The sequence below is a fragment of the Rosa chinensis genome, chromosome 3 (assembly GCF_002994745.2).
Source record: "Rosa chinensis cultivar Old Blush chromosome 3, RchiOBHm-V2, whole genome shotgun sequence".
Taxonomy (NCBI): Eukaryota; Viridiplantae; Streptophyta; class Magnoliopsida; order Rosales; family Rosaceae; genus Rosa; species Rosa chinensis.
In genome coordinates this window covers 11,945,081-11,963,888 of record NC_037090.1, presented here as the reverse complement: position 1 = coordinate 11,963,888, position 18,808 = coordinate 11,945,081, and the positions used below count along the sequence as shown (strand labels likewise).

The window sequence follows — 18,808 nt, the reverse complement described above, 5'->3', positions numbered from 1 at the left end:
ATATATATACACACACACACACACACACACAACTAAGGGTTTTTAGCCCAAAATCTTGTCTAGGCTTGAGCCACTATAGCCTTCTACGTCCTTTCGCCGCTGTCTACAGTACAGGTAAAGGTCTCAGTTAATACCCAGCCCTCTCTCTATTATTGATTAGTGCTGAAAATTAGAAGCTAATGTATGAGTTATGGGTTTGATTAGTGCTTAAAGTTAGAAGCTGTGCAATGTAATGGAATTGACCGAGGCAAACAAATCAAGATTCATAAAGGTATATATATCCACTTTTGGTTTGTTGTTTATTTGGATTCAAACTTACTGATCTATATTGCGTCAGAGATGAGTAGCTGAAACTGGATCTCATTTGCAACAATACTTGTGTATGATTTTGAATCTCAATGAAGAACAATGAAGGAAAGATCCCAGATTTGCAAAATCTCAATAAAGGACCTAAAACAACATGAAAATAAATGGTGGACCTAAAAATAAATATCTAAATAATTCAATAAATTGATGAATTATATTTAATCTGGAAATTACAAAAATTCAATGGTTTGTTAATTTAATTTCCAATATAATTGATTTCTATGGGACCCACTTAATATAGCTCACACAGACAAGCTTTCCGTGTGAAAGTGATTTGGCAAAGCTCGCAATACGTACAAATTGTGAATCTGTGGTTTACCGTGTGAAACTACCCATACACACAGATTTCCATGTGTATTTCAATGTATTTACATAGAATCCATCTGTGTGAATGGACCTGTTTTTCTAGTAGTGATTTGATAGTGGATTTTCTTTAGGGGGTCTTTTGACAGATGACGAGTATTTGTATGCATATGCACACAAGAATAATTTGTCATATGAGGAATGAGGAATATTTAAGGTTAAGGGGTGGCGTTCCGTAGGGAATATTAATATAGTATATGATATATGATATGATTTGAATGGCAGCCTGAAGTGTGTGTGTGTGTGTGTGTGTGTGTAGTTAGTTAGTTAAACTGATCAACATAGATAAACATAGCATAGAGATATTGCACAATGATTTAGAAATTGAACGATTTCTGTGAGATAATCTGGAGGAGGAGAGACGAACTGGAGAATATGAGTCGAGTGAACTAGAGTCGGGAGTGGGTTTAGGGCATCAGGTGGGCTACTACTGGGCTTCAATATGGATAATACCCAATTAAAAAAAAATATACATCTAATTTTTTTTAAGCCTAAAAATCTCAGACGGGCTTAAGCCCGCCCCAGCTACTACCTAGATCCACCAGTGAGATATAGAGAATTGAGATGCCTTGGTTTAGGCATCCTGGTTTGAACTATTTGAGCAACTCCAACAGCATCCCCATATTTTGATTTTTCTCTACTTTAGGGAAAAATAAGTCTCTTTTGCTCCAACAGATTCCCCTAGTTTAGGGAAAGTGAGGAAAGAAAAAACAAAATTCCCTATATTTACAGCAATCTCTAAAAATTTAAGGAAAAATATGGGGATTTTAGAGATTGCTATAAAATAAGGAATCTGTTGGAGTTGGAAAAGAAAAATATGCTAAAGTTTTAACTTTTGCTTCCCTATTATACAAAAATTATAGGGAAACTGTTGGAGTTGCTCACCGGCCGCAGTCATGTTTATGTCAATTATTTATTAGCTTTAGGGATTTCATTGTTGGGATGTAATGAGAGGCACGGATTGGGATTTAGTGCATATGCTTCCTTGTTTATTGTGTGAATTCAGCACCGAATAAGAATAGTGAACTTGTATAGCTCATAAGTGATGTTTTTTTTTTTTTTTTTTGAGAACACATAAGTGATGTATTGAAACTTGAAAGAGTTGTTAATTGGAGCCACTATTTCTTTGGGGTGGCACGGTCACATATTTCGATAGATTGGTGTAGGCAAAAGGCCCTTTTTAGTATTTGGAGAAGAATAGGAGACTGTAATTTTCCCACTTAGGAACCTTAATGAGCCTTTGGGATCTTTTGAGATTTAAGCTTTTAAAATCTTTATGCAGTTTCTTTACTCCGTTTTGGAACTGCATTTGTATATGTGGAGACCTTAAGGGTACAGTTGAACCTAATTTATTTGGTTTTGTTATTAAGTGTTTAAAAAAACAAGCAAGCAGCATACAAATACTTTACCTACAACCAAAATTCATGGTGTTCTCAGCTTACAAATACTTCATCCTATGGTCAACCAACAGATCTTGGACATGCACAGAACTTTAGTACTTCCCCGGCTGAAGTTGTTACACATGAGTACATCAAAGTATCACCTGAAAAAGAGAAGGGATGGCAAGCAATCCCAAAACCAAAGGGCAAAGGGACATTACTCTTCTCTGGACTATGGACCGTGGAACCGTGCATGGGACAGTGTGGAAGATGACGACTTTAGCTAAGATGATGACTCAAACCAGACAGTCATGAACTTATGATCATAGTGAGTTCAAGATTAATTGAAATGATCTGCTGGTTTCATATGCTGAGATTTTTATAGCTATGAGAATCCAGCTTTGACATGTTAGCCAGCTTGACAATTGTATTGTCATATGAATCAGGATTTTGCATTTGTCCAGTTCAGTTGGGTTCGTCGAATATGCGCAGTTGTATATTACGCTCTGCCATTTTAGAACTATACATGCTGCGGCGCAGAAGTAAGGGGAAGCTCAGTATACAATTGAGATCATACTTGCACCGGTTGATTATTGCTTACGAAGTTATGAACGTCAGGCAATCATTGCTACTTTGATGTAATTATGTACTGTTATACATTGTCTGTGATGGTTGTTTGAAAAGCATGGAAATTTGAATTTGAAAATACAAGAACAAGTGAATCTGAATTATTAGCCAATATACAAACAATAATATGAATCGAGACCTTGTTCACCCTTGAACATTCTTATTTCTTACTATCCTATGTCTAGCTAGCTACGTACATCAGAAATATCTCGTGTGATAGAACTAGAGGCCATGTGGCGAGAAGAAATGATTCGCTTTCGTTTGCCAAAAGAAAGAAGAAAAGGAAATGACTTCCTTTCAGCATGCACTGCTACAGTGCTACCCCTCCTCCTCCACCTCCACCCCACCACCACCTCCACCAAAACCCGCTCCCCTCGCCAAAATTGGAGGGCTCCAATGCCAAAACCAGCTCCACCCCCACCATGATGATGATGATGATGTCTACCACCATAGGCTAGACGAAGTTGAAAACAAACCTACAATGACCAAAGCCTACACCGCAATTTGCCCCGCCACGACCATAACCACTACCGCCTCCCCAAACACCATGCGGCTTCCTTGGATCATCATCAGGAGCACAGGTGATGTTGGCAGCAGTTGTTGCAGTAGTGAGAGCTACATCAGTTCTAGTAGTTACCCCTCGGATCACAAACATGTCACCACCTTTAATTAGTAGTGTATTTTACATGGTTGTCCACTCAACCAAACCAAAAGAAAGGAAAACGATCCATGGGAACATTGGAAGAACTATATAGAGATATACTTCCATGAGGCTAAACATTACAGTGTCGATTATCAACTAATTACAAAAGATACGTATACTTTGGTATCAAAAGAGAAAAGTAAGGAGAAAGCAAACTGGGGGCTAACATAGTATCAAATAAGAACTTCCATAGAGAAACGGAAAAGAATGGGATAAAGGATCAAGCACCGGCATAACCACCATCGCAGCTGGCATTGCCGGTGCACAAACTGCCGCGTTGGCTAGGGTTGGTACTGAGGCAGCAACATATCAGACCCAGCAACAGCATCAAACCCGACACGATGGCTAAACCTTCTATCAAGTTCAGGTATTGCTTCATCTCCTACCTTAGTAGGGCTAGTACTACTCTCCTTTCTGTAACTCTGGTAGATATGTAGTGTATGGTCTTCCCACTTCTGATTGATTACACAATTTCTGGGAAAGGAGAGAGTATTAATCTCCTTAAGAATCAGTTAGAGACACAGAGACTGAAATCTGGAGATGGAGAGACAGTGGTGCAATGGACTATGTGCTCGGAAAAAGGCCAAAATAACATGGAGCCAGACTGTAGGTTTAATGTAGGAGAAGGCCTCCCACTCTGATATTTGATGGTTTTGGGTTGGGAAAAGGTTATTACTTTGCTACTTTATTTTTCTGATTGATGCTTCCAGCTTTGTTCTTAGAGAGCCAGAGTGCCTCTGCGCAATAATTAAATATTTAGAATATATAAAAGGTATGAGCAAAATAATAAATACGATAAATGCCAAAAAAAAAAAAAAAAAAAAATAATAATAATAATAATAAATACGATTAGTCTATCCTTTAAAGAAAAGCATAATGAACCGAACACAGAAAACCAATCAAACTAAGAAATCTCCTTTTAAGTAAAAGACTTCATATCTTGCAGCAAAAGTTTCTTATTTTCTTTTCCTTTACAAAAATTCCGAGAACAAAACTGAGGGAGAAACCCATGGTGTTGCGCCCTTGATATTCCTTTACATACGACCAATTTAAGTTATTATTATTAAGACCAAATCTATTGTACCAACCAATCAATTGCCAACACTTCATGTAAAAGGTTTGGAATAAGGAAATTAAGGTAGTTGCTTCACATTGTTATGTGAACACAACAGGGTGGCCGTCATGTTCTGAGGCAAACACCAAGCATCCAAAGACGTATCCTAATAGACTGATTGCATCTGTACAGTCCTATAGAAGTTTTAGGATACCCCGAGATGAAGCAAAAGCAAAGATTTCAGCCCAAAAGAAAGGAGGTGAGAGTCATATACTGGTTTTGGCCAATGAAAATCTATCTAAAAAGAAGGTGAAAGAAAGGCATCATCTTGCTTTTCACATAGGAAGGATGCGGTTGTTTTCCTCCCTTTAGAAAAATTTTTTATTCCGGGAAGGTGAAAAGAAACTTCTAGCATTTTCCTAAAACAAAGCCAAGCACCAAGCAAGGGAATCAAATTCCCCAAGAAATATAGCACCAGGTCAACACGGAGTCTATGCTCATGAATTGACTTCAAACTATTTGAAAAGCCTTTCTATGCTCACCAAACATAAAAATAAAATTTAAATGTACAGTATCATTATGGGAATATTTCAACCAGGGAATGTAGAACTCATGCAACTAAATCACTATCTTCTATGCAAAGCAACATAAAAACAAGCAGACGGACTTAAAAGACACCGCCCATATATTCTAAGAATGTTAAACACTACTGCACATAAGATCCTTCAATGTTTCCTACAAATATGGATTGTGAAATGGAACAATTTGCTTTACAGAAACAGGAGTTCATGACGATTTACATCCCACTGGTGATCTTCAGAGGTAGGCAGCTTTTACCTAGGAATTCCAGTCCAGCCAAGATTATTTTATAGCAACTGTAGTGAAGCTCAAGCTCCAAATCACAACTTGTATGAGATTCACAATCAATACCACAATTCCTAACAGAAGCAAAGACTGTGGCTGCAAAAAACCAGACAAAATACTATGTCAATTCATCATTTTTAGCTTGACATTTATTTCAGTGAATACATTAGCAGCTGCAAAGTAGAAAAGTATAGCATTAACAGCAAGTATAGGACTGCAAACCAACAAGAGCACAAGCACTAGCAATATCAAAGCAGCAGCAGCATTCACTCACATCATAGAAATTCCAGGTAAGTTACAGCTCACTATAGTTGCGCCAAACTTGACGAAATTCCTCGCGGAATGTGTTCAGACGTGCTTTCAAGTTGGGTGTCCTGAAGCTTGCATGCAGTAAAGTGGCTGAGAAGAGAGAAAGTCAATCAGAAAGGCGCACAACATGTGAGGCAAATAAATGAAACTTTTCTGAAAGTACTTTTGTGGAAGTAACATACCAAGAAGTCCGAAGGAGAGTGCCCATGAGACAATTAAGAGACCACAGGAAACAAGCCACAGGATGAAACTCACTACACAAAGAAGACAGATACTTATTAAACAGTGAAACATTATTGAAGTCACAAATAGCTTTCTTTAAATACTCCAGAAACAAATAAAGAAAAGAAGAATTTGCCTTCAAGGTTTAATTACCAGAAGAGAATATCAAGACAAACACCCAACGAGGCCGACCACATATGAATATTGCTCTCTTGGCTGAAGGACGTCCACGAATTACAGGCCTGGAAATAAATAAACAATTAAAGAAGCAACTACACTGAATACATAGATAACAGATCCAATGATAAGCAAACAAACTCACGTAAGAGGAGGTCTCATCTTTGCAGCTAAATGTGGAGAGAATTGCCTCACAGATCTTGTAACTTTCTCACTAAAAGTACCTGCAAAGCTGTAGCAATAGTACTTAATGACAATATTTTGGATTAACTGAAAGATGGCCACCAGTAAGTAAATAAGGTATCATCTATATCGATTAAGCCAGAACCTTCAAACTGGTTAACTTTTCAAAACTACCGGCAAAACAAGGGTAGAATTGTGTGTAAAAAAAAAAAAAGTCTAATTGAAAATAAATTAAAAGAAAGATGCTTTCTCAACCATGGGCGACCACGTTCCATTCAGGAGAGGAAAGACAGAAAGGGAAAAGAAAAAAAATAAAAAAAATCGTTTATATACTGTGCTAAAAGAAAATATCCGGATTGCGTTTATGCACGTGGGGAGACTAGTACAGCTTGATGAATGAAGCATTCCAGGAAAAACTGAGATTTTACATGATCCCTAACCGAAATTTCAGAATTTTGGTGACATCTTTGAAAGAAATCAACTCCCCAGACCACAAATCTGACTCGCATGGTGGTAAACAGAGACTACGTGATTCTACAAAAATCAGTTATTCATAAAATGCCGAAGCAGATTTAAATCAATTACCAAATATAAGACGAAGGTTGTGATAGTTAGTTATTAAATTGGTGTTAGTTATCAAATTGGCGTACAAACATTGACACATGATACAAATAATCATGTCTAATCAATCCAAACTAGAAATAGCAAGAATAGTAGATGAAGCAGATCCCCATTTGGGGTTATGTCCATATGCCGCGCCGCAAGAAACACAGTAGAATTAGGTGTTTTACCTGTCATTCAGAAAAGCAATGCTGAGTGCCGTCAGAAAGGCAGCCACAATTGCAAGAGGCCTCGTTAGAAAAGCCAAGCCTGCAGTTGAAAATGAAGAGTTAAAAATCATCTCCACACACATAGAGAAGCCATGAGATTAAAGTTGCTTTGCTCACCGAGAATCGTAACAATCAAAAGGAAGTAGTTGGTTCTGTAGCTGCAAAAAGCATAAACAGTTTTCATCAAATCCAACACTCGAAACAGATACAAATTCATCGATAAAATCAGCTCAAATATTTGAATCTTGGAATCATGATCATAATCGGCATCAAACATCTCTAGTACAGTAACGCACAAATCTTTCAACGAAGAACAAAAATTCAATTGAAGATTCAGAGGCGAGGGAAAGCAAATTGGAAAGTGAGAGATGAGGATGGTACTAGTAGAGATTGCATTTGAGGCGGCTGTTCCATTTGGAAGAGGATCTGGGGACTGTGAACCTGGAGAAGAATTCCGAGAAAGGGCGCGGCGGAGACGACCAGTCCACTTCGCGGAGCGCGTCGACCAGATCCTCCGCCGTGACGTTGCCCCAATCCATTTCTGGTTCGAAACCCTAGCTAAAACGCAGTCGTTGCGGGAAGCGAGCAGAGAGGGAGAGAGAGAGCGCGAAACGTTGAAAAAGAGAATCGTCGGAAAAAGAAGGGAAGGGATTGGAGGATGGTGGTGTGTGATCTGGTTTAAATGACACCCAGAGGCCAAGGAAGGAACTGATCTCTTCAAGAGATTCTCTTGGTTTTGGTCTCTGCTTAGACTCGCCCAAGTTTAAAGTTTTGTCATAAAAGTTTAAAAAAAAAAAATAAAGTTTCGTTTTTTGTTTTTTATTTTTTATTTTTTATTTTAGTTTATAATAAATTACATATAAGTTATTGACAAAATATTACTTAACAAAATAACCGATACATCATTTAAAGATTGAATTAAACATTTGGTCTTTATATCTTATAAATAAGGATAATTTGCTCTCTACTTACCACATGTCATGAGTTAATTTATTTTTTTACCTTTAACTACTTCTTTTGACTTCTAATCTCTTTTATGCTACTTTTTTTATTTTATGAGAATAATCTCTTTATGTTACTTCTCAAAGAAAAAGAAAAAAATCCATTTCTTTTATACATTGCTAAGAGAGAGAATCTCAACTCTTTATCAAACTTTTTTTTCTTCTTTATTGATGAACGTGTCCTTGGTTCAGTAGTAGCTTCATTTGCAGTAGCAGGAGCAATAGCAAGAGCAGTAGCAATTAAATATGTCAATCCATGAATGAAATTGAAAACATAGAAAATCTCATTATTCCCACAGCAAGATTACCAAACCAATAGCAAGATCACCCTTTTGCACCTACACATAGACACACAGTAGTATAGAGTTCATAAGATTATCTTGTCCGTAGAAAATTTCATTAGGACTGCATGTGTTATCCAAGAGCTGAATAATAGTTTTTAGTTTCTTAAATGAAGTAGCAATGGGATATTGGGTGTAGACATGCACATGATGTATTGCTTAATTTCCCACACTTCCTTAGCAAACAAAAAATCTCAAACATATATACGGGAAAATAAAAGGAAAAGATGAAGAGGAACAACACAAACCATGGACTATAACTTGAACACTCCATAGTGACAAGCCAAATACCAAAAACCCATAAAGATTTAGACTAAGAAAGACAGCATAAAATGCATTCCACCAAGAAAAAGAACTTATCTTCTTGCAAAATGCACACAGCACAACAAAACATAGTAACACAGACTCAAAATGGGATCAAAATCAAGCAAATTTCCACTTTGAAACTACCAAATGTAGCTAAAAACAAAAATCCAACTAAAAGATTAAAACCCAAACCTTCACATCAGGAGACCATTATTGACCCTCCGCCGTTATTGATAACTACAAATGTTGATGTACTTCCCATCCAGCCCAACTACCTGAAATCAAACAAATAAGTAACTCTACTCCTACTACTCTAACCTCCTCTCATTCTTTCACTCTTGCTTCGCTTCCTCCATTCTCTCCCAAACAAACCCAATAAGTCATATCCACTCTGGTCTCATTACCACTTTTAATATCCTAATTCGAAGAAATATAAAACGAAGGTAGTGAAATTGGAGTAAGAGCTTACCTTATCGACCTCCATTGAAGCCAAATTCGAGCTAAGCACGGATTTGAATCCTAGCTGTTACTACTTCGGAGATTTTGCAAATTTAGGCCTGTGAAATCTGAAATTTGAGCTCGGATTAACATATTGCTACTGCATTTACATGAAATTGAAGAAAAATTCATGAACCAAGTTCGAAATTGAAAAAAAAAAAACTTACTCTGCTACTGCGTTGGATCCATCGCTGAGGGTTTGGGGTTTGCGTTTTGGGATTTTGATTTTTGGTTGTTGTGTATTAAGTCAGTGACATGCGTGTAAATTTTGATGAAAACTGAGTATTTTGGTCATTTTACATAAAAATTCAGAGCCAAGCCTGCTGCATTTGGTTTTGGGCCTAGGTTTGTGTCCTTATTTGTATAAATCTATTTAAAGTTGGATTTTATGTGTTTACATCTTTGGTATGGTTCTACCGTGTAATTTTCTATTTTGTTTATCACAACATAACAACTAATATTTCATGAGTTTGACTCACGACCTCTCACTTATGAAAAGAAGATTTATCCCACTAGATTAAAGAAGAAATAAAGTTTTGTCCTAAAAATAAAGAAATAAAAAAGGAAACTCATGCTACTTGACTAAATGGATTAGGCAAGTTTTTTTAGAATTTTTTTTTTTAAAAGTAAGTTTTGTCATCAAAGTGTTTATAAAGTTTTGTCATAAAATCTCACTTATGAAAACAAGATTTATACCCGGAAGACCGGAGGAGGATCCTCTCCTAAGCTAAACTCTCTCCTAACCTACCTAAACTTTAAATGAGATGGTGACATGTGGTTATTAATAGATTCAATGGTTTATAGATACTTTATTACTTTTTTCTTTCCAATCTTTAGCCCTTTTTTGACCTTTTTGTCTGGACTTGAGAACCTCATCACCAGAATCTTTCAAATTTCTCTCATCTTCTCATCTTCTCTTTACCTCTCTCCCCTTTCTGTACTCTTGCATTTCCGATCAAAGAATTGATAGTCATGGACAAGTTGTTTTAACTTCCATGGCATAATCGCATGCTTTTCCTCTTTTTTCACATACCCAATTCGTATTTTTTTCTCATATCAGCAATATATCAAGCAGAAGAGAGAGATGTATATCATCACTGTAGTATCATTTGAACTTGGTGCAGTCTCACTGTTCCATTTAATCGAAATCAAGGAGCAATATGCTACTAGAGATCAAAGTAGGCAACAAAGTTCCATAGTAGGCATATGCTACCGGAGATCAATAAGAGGAAATGCAAATCAAACGGATTTTCCAGTGTATCAAGAGAAAGGGAAGGAAAAGAAAAACAAGAGAGAGAAAGGAAAGGAAAAGAAAAACATGGATACAAAAACAGAGAAACTGTAGACCATTGGATTTGAGAAAGCCATGTGGCACCAACTCCTTTAAAAGCTTAGGTAAGTTAGGAGAGAGTTTAGCTTAAGAGATGATCCTTTCCCTTTATACCTATTACCTAATTACCCTTAGATCTAATAGTACAATTAGTACTGAATATTATTATTATTATTTTTTTTAAGAAATAAAGTTTTGTCTTAAAAATAAAGAAATAAAAAAGGGAACTCATGCTACTTGACTAAATGGATTTTGCAAGTTTTTTTTAGAAGAAATAAAAAAATAAAAAAAAAGTAAGTTTTGTCATAAAAGTGAAAAAAAAAAAAACTAAATGTCTGAGCCCAGGTTCGAACTGGGGACCTTTAGTGTGTGAGACTAACGTGATAACCAACTACACCACCCAGACATTTGGTAAAGTAATTGATGATAAACATTTAATATCAAACTTTGCAGTGGTTAAGTCGCAGAGCACCAGTGACCAATATTCTTGGATGAGCGCCGTACAATGGAGAATGGTCAACAAACTCAACTCAACGAAACTTGAAGTTAAGTTTTCTTTTCGTACTACGAATATCACCCCACTGACGTTAATGTCAATGGCCCACTAATCTTACCGGAAGTAACAATTTTTAAGATAGAGACATCATAATTAATTTTTTTGGTCTTACCGTAAGTAATTCATTTCTTATGAATTTAAAGAGCAAAACCATCGTTTACACTTTATTTATTTTTATTTATAGTTGAATTTCAGTGAGAGTTTATGAATTAGATTCAGAAAATACATAGTATAGTGTTTGTATGTCCCTATAGAACATAATTTTAGCTGTTAATGCATATATGACTATGTATTGTGTCTCACTAAGATATTGTGAGCAATAGTTCTATGTTTTCAATGAGTGAATTCATGACAAAATTATGAGAGTTTATAATAAGTTATCAATGATAAAGATTCATTCAAAACTTTTAAGTTTAACCATTGATATTTAAATTATTAATATACTTATCTAATAGTCGAATTCAAAAGTCCTCAACGGATTCTTACTATAAAGATAAAAATATTACTACTCCATACTCTATAGTCCACACAAAGGTGTAAATTAACTATTAAGTACTGTAATTCCAGGAGAATCAAGTAAGAATTGGGTTTTTACCAAAAAAATATACAATAAAAACGTCCTTCAACCAATAGTCGCCTGACGTCGTCAAACCATGACATTATTGGGGCCTGGTCCATCCCATCACGACCTACCACACCAGGGGAAATAACCCCAACTAATCCACACTCGCCACCTGTTACATCTTCGACTCTTGGTAGACAAGACAGTTGTAGTGCACGCCACATGCTCGGTCCACCCTAGACCCAACCACACTGTATCACCGCCCGCCCCCTTCCTCCACGCTCCCTTGTAGCTCCACGTTTTCTCTCTCATTTTCAATCCCCTCTAATTCCCTCCCTGTACTTGGACGCCATCCCCACTAATCTCAATCATTATCACTAATCACGATTATCACACACCATAGTATTAGTTTAAATTATTGTAATAATCTCCTTAATCATTTCTCCATGTTAAACGAAAGGAAATTCCTTCCATTAATCTCTTCCCATTTTTTGCCCTCTCTCTAATTTCTCTCTATCAAATTCAACCGAAAGTCCACCGGAGATCTAAATTCGAGGTCCGGGGAGGTGCTTTCGGAGCTTCAATTCCGCTATTCGGAGCCGGTTTCGGGTTCGGAGCCCTAGAATTTGTGTAGAAAATGGCTCAGGGGTCCGGGAGGGGAGGACGGATCGTCGGGGACTACATAGTGGGCCGGCAAATCGGGTCGGGCTCGTTCTCGGTGGTCTGGCACGCGCGGCACCGAGCCCATGGGACCGAGGTGGCGATCAAGGAGATCGCGACGGGCCGGCTCAACAAGAAGTTGCAGGAGAGTTTAATGTCGGAGATCTTCATATTGAAGAAGATTAACCATCCCAATATTATTCGGTTGCATGATATAATTGAGGTTTCGTGGATTTTAATTTTGTTAATTTAATTTAATTTCTGTTTTGGTTTATTGAGCCTTGAATTTATGGAGGGAAAGAGTGTCTAGAGCTTTGGGGATTTTGAAAAATTGTGTAGTTTCCAGGATATTCAGGATTTTGGTTTTTAGCTGCAAATTTGGAAAATTCAAACTTAAGAAAAGTCTCTCTCTAGGAGCTAGTTGAAGTGTTGAAGGTGATAGCGATTGTTTAGGAAAGCTTGGCAGGTAAAGTTAGTATTTACTATCTGAAATTAGGGCATTGATCTCCAGGGCTTAGTGTATGGTGCATTGAAACATTTGCATTTCTTATGGCATTCGATAAGAATATGAAGTTCGAGCTATTCGGGCTAGAGGCTTTCTTTAGATGACAAGACATGTAGAAATGTGAGTATTACAGTCAAAATGGTTTCCCCAGGACCATGTACTAGGCACTAGGTTCGCTCGATAAAAGCTAAGATAATGTCTGCCATAGTGGCCTTGAGAAAGGAGTTTCTCTTGAATCGGAGAGCTGGGATGAATTGGCATTTGGAATTGTAAATATCTGTGTTTACCGGTGTTCTTTTCCTTGTTAATGGGCATACTTCTGTGTAAGACAAATAAAAACCGGCGGTCTGTTGTACTTTGTATCTATTTTGGGTGGAAGAAGGTTAATTCCAGTTAGCTGTTGATAATCACCTTCAGGCTTTCCCTCTTACCTCTTTCCTGTCGTAAGGTTGTCTAAGATATTCTCTTCAAATAGGTTCCTGGGAAGATAAATCTTGTACTGGAGTATTGCAGAGGAGGTGATCTTTCCATGTACATTCAACGCCATGGAAAAGTACCTGAAGCTCTTGCAAAGCACTTCATGCAGCAGCTAGGTTTGCCTCAAATTTTTCTATTTGCTTATTCAAGTCTTTCTTTCTTTCTTTTATGTAATGTACTGATGTTAAGGTGGTTGTTTTATTTACAGTGGCAGGTCTGCAAATGCTTCGTGACAATAATCTTATACATCGAGATCTAAAGCCGCAGGTTTGTTTATTATCTGATTAAAATTTGATCATTCTATAACCATAAAGAGAGTAGAACTTCTATGTGCAATGGTGCTTTAGCTTAGTGCTTATATAGCTCAACAAAATGATCACTGTTAAGTTAGTTGACCATCTCTTGCCAAATAATCCGTCATCATATGTTGTCAGACTTTAATTTGTTTCACATAATCAGAAAATTCCACGTGATTAACTATTTTGACGTATGCCTTGGTAACATAACATGCTACATAGTTAGGTAAGAAGTAAATCACTATCTATACCCATACATATAACTATGCTACCTTGCTCTTGTTATGACCTAAATAAGTACCTGGTCTTAGTTCTAGGATAAAAAGACTCTTACAGTTTGGGTTTAAACATTCCAACTTATTTTAGCATAGGCACCAGAAAGTGTTTTATTTTAGCCTGAGATTAGCTACTTAGTACAACCCTAACTGACTGTATAAATAAATAGATGTCTAGAGATGCCATAGGATAGTGTTTGATATGTAGTAATCTTGTCTCTGCAAAAAGGTTTTGTAGATATGTCATTTCATTTGTAATGTTTATCATTCTTGGAACAGAATCTCTTGCTGTCCACCAATGACAACAATTCCGTTTTGAAGATTGCAGATTTTGGATTTGCAAGGTAAATTTGTCCACATCCTTTTGCCTTTAATTTCAGCAAACTTGTGTTTCATCTATTTAAAACAGCCCTTATCCTTTTTTTAAATATGCGTGGGCAGATCTCTGCAACCTCGCGGCCTTGCTGAAACTTTGTGTGGTTCACCGCTTTACATGGCTCCGGAGATAATGCAACTTCAAAAGTATGATGCAAAGGTGAAATTTTTTTCTTCTCAAGTGATGGCCAACTTGCACAAAATGTTTTCCATTAACCTTAAACTGAATACGCAGGCAGATCTCTGGAGTGTTGGTGCAATTTTATTTCAGCTTGTGACCGGGAAAACCCCATTCACAGGAAACAATCAAATACAGGTTCAATTACAAAATCTTTCCCTCTTTCCTGTTTCCCTCTCTTAGCAAACGTGAAGCATTTAATGTGGGCCTAGGATGAGTACTCATCCTCAGCCAAAGTAGTAATTTTCCATGCCTATAACTTGTCCTTATTTTTCTCATGTGTTGGCAGTTGCTTCAGAACATTGTGAAATCAACTGAGTTGCAGTTTCCCGCAGATAACAACAATTTGAGTTCAGAATGCAAGGATTTATGTCAGAAATTGTTACGCCGCAATCCAGGTACTTCATTCTGCGACTCTGCGTGGTAAATTTGCATTTGCATATGTGAAATACTTGCCTAGGGCAAAAATAAAATGGATCAAAATGCTTCATCCTTGAATTCCTTTTAACTTTTCATACTCCCAGAGTTCCAGATTTCTCAGTGGAGTGTGAGAGATGGAAGCAGGTCATATATGATATATTTTTTGCTGCCCCATGAGTCTCTATTGTGTTGACGTTGTTGGGCTGACCAATCCATCTTCATGTTTTACTTTGTCCGACTTGAATGACCTTTCATTATCATCATAATGCAAGATCTGAATAGATGCATTTACTCATAGTTATGTTTTCAGTAGATGCATCTAATTGGCTTTATAGTTTGACATATAATTCATAGTGGTCTTGATTATAAGCTAAAGCACCTACATTTGCTCGACAATACAAATGCGGAACGAATAACATAGGAGAGCTGGGAAGATTTCCTTTCTCGAATAATATTGTTTGTTGTATGTTGAGACCAATAATTGGATTGAGTGAAAAAGAGGAATTTAAAATGTTTGTATTAGGGAAATATTAGCGGTGACACCTATTAATGACAGGACAAGCAATTACGCCCAGATAGTATTGATATGTAGTGAACCACTAGATACACCACTGACAAATTAGTTTAGTTTGATTGGAAGGTTGAAGAGGAAGACCAAACTAACACTGGAGGAAGTAATGGAAAAGCATCCAAGAAAATACTATTTTACAATAGGGAATATAGTGTACGATTTAGGAAAGGCAAAACTGATGTCAATGAATAAATGAAATCTACTGAGCTCCTATAATTCATTAACGAATTTTGACTTGATAGTACTGACTCTTTTCTTTGACATTGTGTCTACAGTGGAACGATTAACATTTGAAGAATTCTTTAATCACCCATATCTTGCTCAGAAGCCCCTAGAGAATTCATCAAGGTAAGTGAATCATAGAATTTTTTCTTTCTGGTTTTGAGTCAATATATTTCTCATGTTTTAAGAGGCTCCTTCGCGACACAGGAGTAGGAGGAGCTCACGGATGGGAGACGGATTTCCTACATCTGTTAGCAGTGCCATGAGGAACATGGAAGAAAGTTCTCAGGAGGATTGTATGCCTTTCCTTTTGGATGACGATTCTAGTGGTCCTGAGGGGAGCCCTTCTTTTTCAAGGAGGAGGCCCTCGATGAAGTCTACTTATGGATTTTCTCTTGATACAAAAGCTGATAGACGAGAAGCATCGCCAAGCACTTCTTTCAGATATGGCAGTGCAACACGTAAAGAAAATTCTACACTTAGGTTTGACAGCCATAGACCAGCTGGAAATCTATATGACCATCTAGGATCCATGGACCAAAAATCAGTGCATGCTCATTCAAGAGGTATACTTTTCTTATGTTCCTTGTCATCTCTGTATATGGTTCACTTAAACATGTCTTAATAGACCATAAAGTATTTATTATTTTGTTTTCATCAGCACGTGGGGATTCAATGGAGTTGATTGATCAAGATTATGTACTTGTCTCTGGACCTCCTATTGATGTGTCTTCTACTTCAGCTAGTGCTTCAAAGCTAAGCCACTCATCATACAAATCTGAGAGTCTTCCGCAAGAATCTCTAACCACCTCGTCAAGTGCCCCAATGCCAATCATGGGTGCAGCTAGTAATAACACGTGTTGCATAGGAAGCTTGGATAGTCAGAGTTCAACTGATATGGCTGATGCTTTGGAGCAGCCATCGTCACACTGCATGACAAGGCTTAATTCGTTGCAGCAGTGTGTGTCTGCTATTACTGAATTAGTTCATGAAAAGGTAAATCATGTGTTTCCTCCTGTGCTATCAACTGTTTTACGCTTTCCTTTCTTAAAGGAGTAAAGTAGTTAGAAGTGCCTTATGCAGACAACAGAGTATTTTCTCTGCTTCTTTGTGTAATTTATATTGCCTGTGTCTTCAAATCATTACATTCTCTGTTTTGTTTTGAACTTTTTGAATTGAAAAGATTGAGGCGGGCAAGCAACTTGAAGCATTCTCAATTCAGCTTGTAATTCTTGCTATTTGGAAGCAAGCACTTAACATATGCCACACACAAGCTGCCTCGGCAATGGAAGGAAGTCCAAGCCAAGAGACTACAAGAATTAGGAGGAGCACGAGCAAGAAGCATGGTAGTCCTGATACTGAGGAATGTCTTGAAGCCGTCAACTCTCAAGGGCCAGAGGATCTTTCTGCACAGATTGAGAGGGAATTTCTGCGGGAGGTTGAGCATGCAGAAGATCTAGCAAAGGCCATTGATCCTGGTATGGATTTAATTTTCACATGTTTTCTCTTGTGTTTCTTGTTTTTCATGTAGCATCCTTAAGATCAAGCATTGTTTCGCGTGGTTATAATCTGGAGATTAGTGACTTTCTTACTGAGCTAGTTTTATTGGCTTAGCTTATGCCTCATGAAATAAGGTCAACTCGTTCTTGGATTCTTTAATTGACATGCAAACATATACATATTTTGTTGTCTTTGCCAAATATGTTAAGAAACCGGCGCACCTTTTGTTTTATTGTACAACCAATAACAAACTTGCTAGTTTTCTTTCTCATGGTTGCAGGACATACGGAGATGCCAGATGCAATGGAGACAATATTTCAATCTGCTCTAGTTTTTGGGAGACACGGGGGTGTGAGTATCTTAATCTCTCATCTCATTTTCCTCATTTTCCGCATATGGCTGGCATTTCTTAAATTCTTCAAATTTTACACATTAAATTTGCAGGAAAAACATCATTATATATATATATATATATATATATATATTTTTTTTTTATGACATTGTAAACTTCTGAGCCAAAATTCTGGAGTTTTGGTTACCAGTTTATACAACTTATACAAGCCACATACAATTGCCATGTGTCTGAACTACCTTTTTCTTTTTACTTTTCTTTTTCTCCATGCTGTCTTATTCAATTAGTAGAGTATCAGTTTGGTCATTCAAAATTCATAACCTAAGATGTGTATGCAATGAAGAGTGCATTAATAAAAGCTAGATGGGTCTTTGAATAGATTCTAAGATGTAAAGCTGATTAGAAACCCAAGATGACTAACAACAGAGCAAATAACCTCCACACTGAACTTCCAAAGGGGAGTTTAGTGCAAATTACATCAAGATCTCTACATATTACACAAATTACCCTATGAAATTGTTTTTTTTTTCTTTTTTCTTTTTTTTCTTTCCATCATATATTCATATATCACATGGCAGGTTGATGAGCTTATGGGTGACATGGACAGTGCAGCAGTATTTTATTCAAAAGCTGTGCGTCTCTTGGTATTTCTTCTAGTGGAAGCACCATCCCTCATACTCAACCCGCCATTTTCCCTGACCAGTTCCGACAGGTATAGACTTCGAACGTACATTGGTATACTCAACAATAGGCAAGGTTATTCAACGTCACAGCGGATGGCTCTTTTGAAATGCGAGGAACAACAATGCCCTCCTTAGGAACTATAAAAGTTAAGTGTAGAGTTTGTTAATGACTTTATTTAACTGCTTGACTGTACATTGTATATAATAATTTGTTTGTACAGCTATTCTTTGATTGGAGAATGTGGGAAGGTGGTGGAACTTGTATCAAAATAGTTGATGTACTAATTTCATTTGTCATTAAAAGAATGATGAAATACATTTGTTGTTGCCAAGGCTCCAAAATGCTGTTGGAGTGTTTGTTTTGGAATGAATGTCATCACTTGTTGGAACTTCTTTTGCTTACGTTTTAGTTATTGAACGTTGGGAATAGTGTGAATGCTTAGTGACTGAGAGAATTTGTAGCTCTCCTTTTTATTTTGGGAAAATCGTCCGTACAGTACCTGACATTTTCTCCATTCTAAACTTCAGTACCTCACGTTCAGAAAATATCAGAACGGTACCTGAGGTTCTGACCCCGACCGAAGATCGGTACCTGATGTCGTTACCTTCGTTACAAAAACTGA

General features: G+C 37.1%; 2 protein-coding genes and 1 non-coding gene across 4 annotated transcripts; 1 reads left to right on the top strand and 2 right to left on the bottom strand.

Moving 5' to 3' along the window:
• Positions 1 to 5,046: 5,046 nt before the first annotated feature.
• LOC112194959 (PRA1 family protein A1) lies at positions 5,047 to 7,834 on the bottom strand. Its single transcript, XM_024335226.2, has 8 exons — positions 7,459 to 7,834; positions 7,195 to 7,235; positions 7,039 to 7,117; positions 6,210 to 6,296; positions 6,041 to 6,129; positions 5,848 to 5,919; positions 5,631 to 5,755; positions 5,047 to 5,452 (listed from the first exon to the last, which is right to left on the bottom strand). Exons 1-7 carry the CDS (start codon positions 7,614 to 7,616, stop codon positions 5,652 to 5,654), a joined length of 630 nt encoding a protein of 209 aa, XP_024190994.1. The 5' UTR covers positions 7,617 to 7,834; the 3' UTR covers positions 5,047 to 5,452; positions 5,631 to 5,651.
• A 3,051-nt stretch (positions 7,835 to 10,885) lies between these two features.
• On the bottom strand, positions 10,886 to 10,959 carry TRNAV-CAC. The gene has a single exon. It is a non-coding gene; the product is annotated as a tRNA-Val (tRNA).
• Positions 10,960 to 11,970: 1,011 nt separating this feature from the next.
• LOC112192264 (serine/threonine-protein kinase ATG1c) lies at positions 11,971 to 18,528 on the top strand. 2 transcript variants are annotated; one of them, XM_024331916.2, is made up of 13 exons: positions 11,971 to 12,554; positions 13,312 to 13,429; positions 13,522 to 13,580; positions 14,164 to 14,228; positions 14,326 to 14,419; positions 14,495 to 14,575; positions 14,727 to 14,835; positions 15,704 to 15,776; positions 15,858 to 16,216; positions 16,312 to 16,646; positions 16,834 to 17,128; positions 17,410 to 17,501; positions 18,081 to 18,528. In XM_024331916.2, the coding sequence occupies exons 1-13, from the start codon at positions 12,309 to 12,311 to the stop codon at positions 18,318 to 18,320; spliced, it is 2,166 nt and encodes a 721-aa protein (XP_024187684.1). In that variant the 5' UTR covers positions 11,971 to 12,308; the 3' UTR covers positions 18,321 to 18,528. The 2 variants fall into 2 exon arrangements, with proteins under 2 accessions (XP_024187684.1, XP_024187685.1); XM_024331917.2 differs by having other exon boundaries at positions 11,975 to 12,554; positions 17,431 to 17,501.
• Positions 18,529 to 18,808: the final 280 nt, after the last annotated feature.